The 7,953-nt window shown below is 44.6% G+C and overlaps 1 protein-coding gene across 10 annotated transcripts in view; it reads right to left on the bottom strand.

Moving 5' to 3' along the window:
* Positions 1-378: 378 nt before the first annotated feature.
* The window catches only part of ARHGEF33 (Rho guanine nucleotide exchange factor 33), a 77,883-nt gene continuing 70,308 nt past the window's right edge, over positions 379-7,953 (bottom strand). For 4 of the 10 annotated variants that reach the window (XM_084793102.1, XM_084793105.1, XM_084793107.1 and 1 more), the window contains one exon: positions 379-807. In XM_084793102.1, coding sequence (XP_084649228.1) covers positions 678-807 — 130 coding nt within the window. In that variant the 3' untranslated portion in view covers positions 379-677. The other 6 variants (XM_084793108.1, XM_084793111.1, XM_084793110.1 and 3 more) reach the window with 5 other exon arrangements.

The raw sequence follows: 7,953 nt of genomic DNA, 5'->3' as shown, positions 1-7,953 counted from the left end.
AAGCCTTGGAAAGAGGATGTAGCCAAATCAGTGCTTTCTTTCCCTGGTCTGTTTGGACATGAGTGGGTCTAACTCCCAAGATCTACTGAATCTGCAACTGTTGCCATCCTCAGCACGGCCCACACAAGGAAAGTAGGAAAGTGTTTCTCTGTCTTCACCGCACCCTTGCTCCCTTTACTGACTTCCATAACCATAGAACAAGTTGGAGAGCAGCACATCTCTAAGTTTTGAAGCTTCTGAATTATAGCCAAGGGCAAATTCTTTAGGACTCTGATCTGTACACGTAAAATACAAGTCTGTTAACCCTTTGCTTTAAAGGATGCTATATTTTGCTAGGAAGGGCAAAATTCACATCCATGCTGAAAATGAAGGTGCAAGTTTTTGTTCTTAAAAACATTTATTTTCCTCCAAATTTATTATGTCTTACTGTAATGATGTGAAAAGTCTCTTCCCAAGTGTTGAGGTTCATTAAGCCAAGTCTTAACCATATAGACTAATCTTCATCTCTTCAGTATCTTGTATGTTGATTTAATTTCATATGTAAATATTTATATTAGTTTACTCCTCAGGGATTTATACATTGAGATATATATAGAGAGATAGATAGATATTCCTACAGATATATACACAAGCTTTTACCCTCCTCTTACCACTCGACAATACAACTGTAAATGTGTTTACACAGCTGTTCCTTGGTCAAGGTCATTTGCAAGAGCAAGTCGGTTTCTGAAGAAATCTTGTTTGGTGGGTGAAGGATCCATTGAGGGATTCTCATTAGTTTTTTCCCTGTATTCTGATCCACTGGACCTAAAATCTCAGCACACAGATAAAGTACAGGTTGATTTGGTTTTAATTGTTTTCAAATATTTTTATCTATCCAAATTGTTTTGCATTTGTAAACAGTTGCCTCCTAGGTTTGGAATCATTTTCTTATTCCCCTGAATTTTGATGTGTATCTCAAACTTGCAGTGAGCATACAGAATCTCTCTCTAATGCTTCCTGGGGACAATGTGACAACTGTATGGGTCAGTGTACATTACCATGTAAAAGCACTGTAACAGGAATAAAGCTCAAAAATACTTATTTCTGATTCAGTGAAATAACTACTCCACAGATTGCCAAGGCCCAGAAATTAAAATGACTATCAGGGGCCCTTGCTTAATCTAGGCATTACATTACAAAATCTTACTTTTGCTTCTTGTCGTTTTTTAAAGGAAAGATTTATTGAAACCAACCACACACACATATATATATGCCACATTTGGTAGAGTGCAGAAATCAGTACAGTTATCTCAACCACCACAAAGGAGACCAAGACTAATCGACAGTCAGCTCAGTCCGCCTGAGTCCCCAGCCGAGGGTGCATTCTTCCTTTCTCTTGGTTAAACCAGATGGGCAATCCATTCCAGCTCTGCACTTCTCCAGTCTGTTCACATAAGAAGTCCCTAGAGGGAGCAGGCTTTCTAGAAATAACCTCGGACACAACTAGACTGCAGCCCTCTCACTAATTTAAACTTTGAGCTAGAATGGGTAACAGTAACCCAAGAACCAAGAACCAGTGTCAAGGGTCCTCACTTAAGATGTATGAAAGTGATGCTCAAAGCTCCTGGCCAAGTGAACCATTCTCTATACGCTGAATCAGGCATGCTTTCCCTAAACACAGAGCAGGGTAACTGGCTTTCACATTCTTGCACTGTAATTGCTATACTATTTTTGTGTCCTTGTTTGTTTTGTGAGGTTTTTGTTGTTGTTGTTGGTTGGTTGGTTGGTTGGTTTCTTGAGACAGGGTTTTTCTGTGTAGCCTTGGCTGTCCTGGAACTCACTCTGTAGACCAAATTGGCCTCAAACCCACAGAGATCTGCCTGCCTCTGCTTCCTGAGTGCTTGGATTAAAGGTGTATGCCACCATGCCCAGATTGGTTGGGTTTTTTTTTGGGGGGGGACTTACTTTGTTCTGCTCTGGTGGTATTGACCCCAGGGCCCTCACACACAAGGCAAATGCTCCTATTGCTCTATATTCCCAGCCCAAGCCCTTGTTATTATAATTATTGTTATTAATTATGAGTCTATACTTCCTGAGTTTATTAGGAAGAATTCAAACATCTTTTTTCTATTATTCAAGGAAAAAATCTGGACCTACAAGAAGACTAAAGATGTCTGGAAACCTGACGCATGGACTAGCTGTTTTTATTTTTCAATCTGGTATTAGAAATGAAACCATTGGTACCCAGCACACTTTTACTTCTCGTCAGAAAGGAGTACTTTCCCACTGTATCTCAGTAAACAGGAGATTACTCTACGGCTCAGCTTCAGGGCATGTGGGTGCTGATTAGATAAAAACGATACCTGGATGGGGTAAACTTCTCTTTTCAGGGGCTGGCCTAAACTCCCAAGAAACAGACTCACATCTTCCCTAAACCTCCAGGCTTGCTCTCACCTCTCAGAATTCCTGCATCCCTCCAGCTCAGATCATCCCTGGCTAGGAGAGCTGTGCCCCAAATGTTAGTAAGATCCATCCTGGCTCCTGGCTCCTTCCCTGCCTTCTGATGTCCTTGCCTGTTAGGGCAGGAGGAGTTCAACTGCTGCTGCTTCTTCTCAATTGTTCTCCCCACGAACATTTCTCAATGAAGCCCTTAGTCTACACTACGCTCTCCCTCCTACCTACATCTGATCGCTCCAAACCCCACATGTCACACTTTGAGGTTCCCACATGCAACTGTTTGGAGTTTACCTGGAAATGGGAAAGCTTTGATGTCACCACCAGCCCCAAGGACCACAGAAATCTTCACCAGTTGCGTTCCCATTTCTGAAACAAATGCCAAAATCGCCCTGTCTAGTTTCCACAAACTCAGCTCAGACTTTTTTTTTTTAACTGCTCTTCTTACAAAATGTACCTTCCCTTTGTTTCCAGCACAAATATCTACATTTCCGAATATTAATTACTAAGTAACTAGTGGCTTGCTAATCATTTTCAAGATACAGAATTCTACTGTAGCAATGACTCAAAGCTCATTTTCACTTTTTTCAAGACAGATTTAGCTGACTTTAGCTCAATATACTATAGGTATACCTGGATTTTTCTAAAGGTGTGGGTGTAAATAAGCAGGAAAAAAACCCCTGCAGAATCTAGAAGAAAGAGACAGTATGTTTTCTTTTTATTCCCTTTCTTTGTGAAACACAGAAATGGCCTTTGAACGTGCTACAGCATCTTAGCAGGCTGCAGGGCATATCAAAGCAGACAGTAAAGGGACAGGCAGGAACTCTGGGAAGAGCACAATGGCTGCCAATATACTCTGACACAGTCATCCAATAATTTGACGACATAAAGGGGAAACAGAATTGACTTGTTGCTAACCTTCCTTCAAGTGACAGAAAAAAGAAAACTGCAGATTGGGTAGGTCAGTTAAATACAACTTAGCTTCAGATAAACCTGAAACCCCTGGAGTTGAGGAAGGGAGGTATAATCCAGTGCCACAGAGATCTCCGACATGGGGGGGGGGTGTGGTTCTCAGCTGTGAAAGACCCTCCTTGGAAGGGTTAGGACATTCAGATGAAGGTCGGAGGAGGTGGGGAAGCGCCAGCAGTACCAGTCAAATCAGCCAACCACGGCGTTCACAGGGTGGCGGATAAGTGTTCTCTTACTTTGTGTGTCTACTAGAGCTTGTAGCTGGGCCATCCTTACACTGGGCTAGGGCAGGAGCTATTTCTTCTACTTGTTTTGTGCTGGGCAGAGCCTAGTACACTGAAGCCATTTAAATAGCTGACTTCGGATGACCTACCGAGAAGCATTCCCAACCGCAGCTGTAAACCTAAGTCACTCATCCTTGAATTTGCAAGTTACATAGGAAACTAAAGGAGCTATGATGGAACGGCAAAGCTGGTGAGAGGCAGGCGGGGCTTGGCATGGGTCTGGGAGGCAGGGAAAATGATTTCAAAGTGACCAACTGATTTTAAGAATCCTGCTTTCTCTTATATGGACTTCTGCAGGGAGGCATATGCAAGAGCCGTTGAGAAGACAGCAAACAAAAAGGACTCACTGACAGACAATATATGGGCCCTACGGACCAGGTATATTGAATAAAATAGATTTGATGCAATTGTTGGAAGGCGTCTGATGGCTGGAATTGAAATAATCATATAAATTACAAAGTACTACAAAAAAGGAGAGAGAATGAAGAAATATAATCAGTAGCTGGGTGTCATATTGTTTATCTTCTACTGCGCACGACCTTGTTGTTAAAAAGTAGAAGCAGTGTCTACCGTCCCTGCGGCTACCCTGTGTTGCACGAGCTCTTCCCCACTGCTAAGCCCCGGCCTAGAGTACTCAGTTACCCACGTATATGATTTATCCACAGAGAGGCAAAAGCACTTGCCTCGGCTTTGACAACAATCTGGGCTGAAGTCTGTGACAGCGCCTATATATATTCTTCTGGAGGGGACAGGTGACCTTTCATCTTACTCAAGGGCAAGAGGAGAGAGCCAAGTACTCAGCCAAGCACTGGCTCTTCATGTCAGGTCTGTTTCTAGCTTCAAAGGATCACACCTAAAATGTGTAAAGTCATTTAACATTCTCAGACCTTAAGTTAGTAGACTTCACTCTGACCAGTTCTGGGCAGCTCTCAGGGATCTATGACCTGGCATCTACCCAGGGCAGGTGTGCCTGAGATGGAGACAATGACAGGGTTACCCTTTTCCTCAAATATCGTGGGCGCTTTTTCAGAATGTATTTTATGATGTCAACGTGACTCTGCCTTTTGAGTCCTTGTGGGCAAGAGCATTCGGCCCTCCCAGCCTCAGAGGGAAGAGAACCCTTTCTCGGGTTTTCTGTTGCATCTGCTTCCATGCCTAGCTTCATCCCGAAGCAGCATTCTGGGTGTGTGGGGCCACCAGCCAAACAAGCCCCTATGGAACAAAAAGTGTGTCAGTGTAGACAGGACTGAACCTCGGGAGGGCTGTAGGGGAAGACGGCAGTAAGCCCCAACCATGACACGGTGGCTTTCCTGGGAGGCCAGGCTCTGGACTGACTCCAGGACCCAGGGGTAGCTACTGAAGGTCACTGGGCTTGCTGCCAACTGACTTCCTGACATGCAAAATGCTTTGACTTTTTTTTTCTTTCTACCTGTGCCTCATCTTTTACTACAATCTAGGTTTAAATATTTAATATTCTCCATATAGATTCTTCTTGAAGGGATAGTTTATCTTTCATCCTATGTATTCCTGAGTTCAGAGTGCAAGTTCCTATGCAACGGCTGGGGCCATGTCATTCACGATACTATAATCATGTCTGGAACTGTGCACGCACACAACAATGGTGTCTTCACACCTGAGCTAAAGGCACACGCCCTTCTCTTTGTGATAGGAGTGTAGTCCTTAATAGACTTCCTGTGGTCCTCAGATGAAAAACCCAGAAGAAGCTATTTAAGTTGCTTCTTTAACTCTTGCTAAGTCCCCCAAACAGCTCCCTAAGTACAAAGCTGCACTGGAACCATCTGCATGGTGGTGGCTGTCCTGGGCCAGATCGTCTACGCCAGGAAAGCCTGTCAGAGGAGGAGTCATCTAAGCAGCTGTGCCTTCACCTCCACGCAGGCGGAACTTCACATTTTAAATAAAAGGGCAGTGCCATTGCTGTTGATAGCAACATGGCTGATGCAGACTGATCTCTGAGGGGACTACGAGAATCCACTGGCCTTTTCCCTAAGGAAAGTGTCCGACGTTGTCGGAGGACTGACGGCAACCGACCAGTGTGAATCTGGGGAGCTACAGCAAGTCGTCTGCATTATACCAAGGTCTATGGGGGGGAGGGAACTACAGAAAGATTAAGCCTGGCCTTCCAGTTGGGGGGGGAGACTTTAAAATTATAGACCCAACATCCATTCTTTGGGGTGATATAAATAAGTGACTCTTCAGGCTGAGCTACAATAAAGTCAAAGTATAGATGTGTGCTAGAAAGGACTCCGGTTTCTTGAGCAATCACCCACCCAGTGTGGGATACTTTTCAGAGAACCCAGCCAGAGCCATCTGGCTTCTAGTTCTGAGAACCCACTCTCTTGTGAGTTTGCTGGCTCCAGGCAGGGGCATATTTTAGGGTGCTCCTCCTCCTCCTCACTTCTGCTGGTGTGCCCTCTGGATATGAAAGAGCAAATCTGTTCCCTATGCGTCATATAACTGATAGGCCTTTAGATATATATCTATATCTATATCTATATCTATATCTATATCTATATTTATCTCCCTCTGATAAACAGGAATTTGTAAAGAATGCCGTGGTGGATCTGTGGTCGACTGTGTTCCAACAGCTAGTGTTTGAGACATTATAAATGGTAGTCGGTGACAAACAGTTGTTTCTTTTGGGATTCTTATGACCTAAATTACTATGCAACAGACTCAAGCAGTGTGTGTCTTTAGGAGTTTGGAGTTCTGCAAAGGATTTTGGAGCCTAAATGTAAACTGGCAAGCTGTCGACTTCCCACTTGTGTCATGAGCAGGTATAGACCAAGAAAAAGCTAAACCTACAATCCTAGAGGGATAAACAGTTCTTAAGCTTCAATCTCTACATAAAATGACTTGAGTGTTCAGCAACAGTCATCCATGCATGAAGGTGCCTAGCAAAACTATAGGGAAGGAGGCTGTAGGGCTGTGGTTCACTGCAGGGAAGGACACAGACTGTAGGGCTGTGGTTCACTGCAGGGAAGGAGGCAGACTGTAGGGCTGTGGTTAACTACAGGGAAGGAGGCAGACTGTAGGGCTGTGGTTAACTACAGGGAAGGAGGCTGTAGGGCTGTGGTTAACTACAGGGAAGGACACAGACTGTAGGGCTGTGGTTAACTGCAGGGAAGGACACAGACTGTAGGGCTGTGGTTAACTACAGGGAAGGAGGCTGTAGGGCTGTGGTTCACTACAGGGAAGGAGGCTGTAGGGCTGTGGTTAACTACAGGGAAGGAGGCAGACTGTAGGGCTGTGGTTCACTGTAGAACCGCTGTTCTTCTTTCCTCTTCCTCCTCCTTCTAGTAACAACAGGCAAGGACCAACAATCAGATACCCACTAATCTCAACACCACCCTCCCATAACAGGAGAATTAGACAAATCATTAAGAGAAGAAAGCTGACTGTAGGCTTTCCCCACTTCCTGTCAGGACCAGTATCTAAACCAACCAGCAACTCTACCTTCAAGGAGCAAGAACTTTCCCAAAAGTCTCCAAAGGCAACAATAGCACCTACATTTAACTTTTCTAATAATTAAAATATAGACTTGAGGTTGAAAACTGATTACAGTGATCTCTAATGAGAGGAAGTAAGTAGCAAGGAGATCTCCCTAAGGGAGAGGAAGGAAGGACTGAGGACTGGAAGAAGAAGAAACAGCAGCCACCCAGGCAGGCAAAGACTAGACTGCTGAATCACTAGGGGGTCACCTCTCTCTTCCTTACATTATGCTGGGGCCTGGTCCTGCCTCCTTATCTGCAACTTGACACTGGCCAAAATGCCTGCCATAAGAAAGACCAAAAAAGAACCATCTTTTGTTTTTCTATCTAATATGGACACTCGGAAGCCAAATCCATTCATTCAGAAAACAAAAAACAAAAAACAAAAAAAAAAAACCCTTACAGAAGTAATACGCATTTCTAGGAACCCAGATAATGCGGCCCATGTGAGCGCAGCAGTGCTGAGATGCCCACACAACACTCTCCACAGGTGGGAGGTTCTGACTGAACACCCAGCTCCCTCCCGGACCGGCTCTTCTCCTCTCTGCCCCTTTGCCAGGGTAGCCCCTCTGGTACCTGCTCTCAAGACACAACTCCGGGGCTAAGGAGGAAGGGTTTTAAGAAGCGGCAGTGGGAGCCGAGTTTGCGTCTGTCCAGAAAGTGGGTACCAACACTGAACTTCAGGAGGCTGCGTGAGGTGGCTACCTAGTGATCACTACTGTTACAAGCTCGGACTTCTGGCAAAGGGAAAGGAG

Source organism: Acomys minous, assembly GCF_964271855.1.
Source record: "Acomys minous genome assembly, chromosome: 8".
Classification (NCBI taxonomy): Eukaryota; Metazoa; Chordata; class Mammalia; order Rodentia; family Muridae; genus Acomys; species Acomys minous.
Note: the sequence above shows the minus strand (reverse complement) of the source record. Positions and strands in the feature narration are given on the sequence as shown.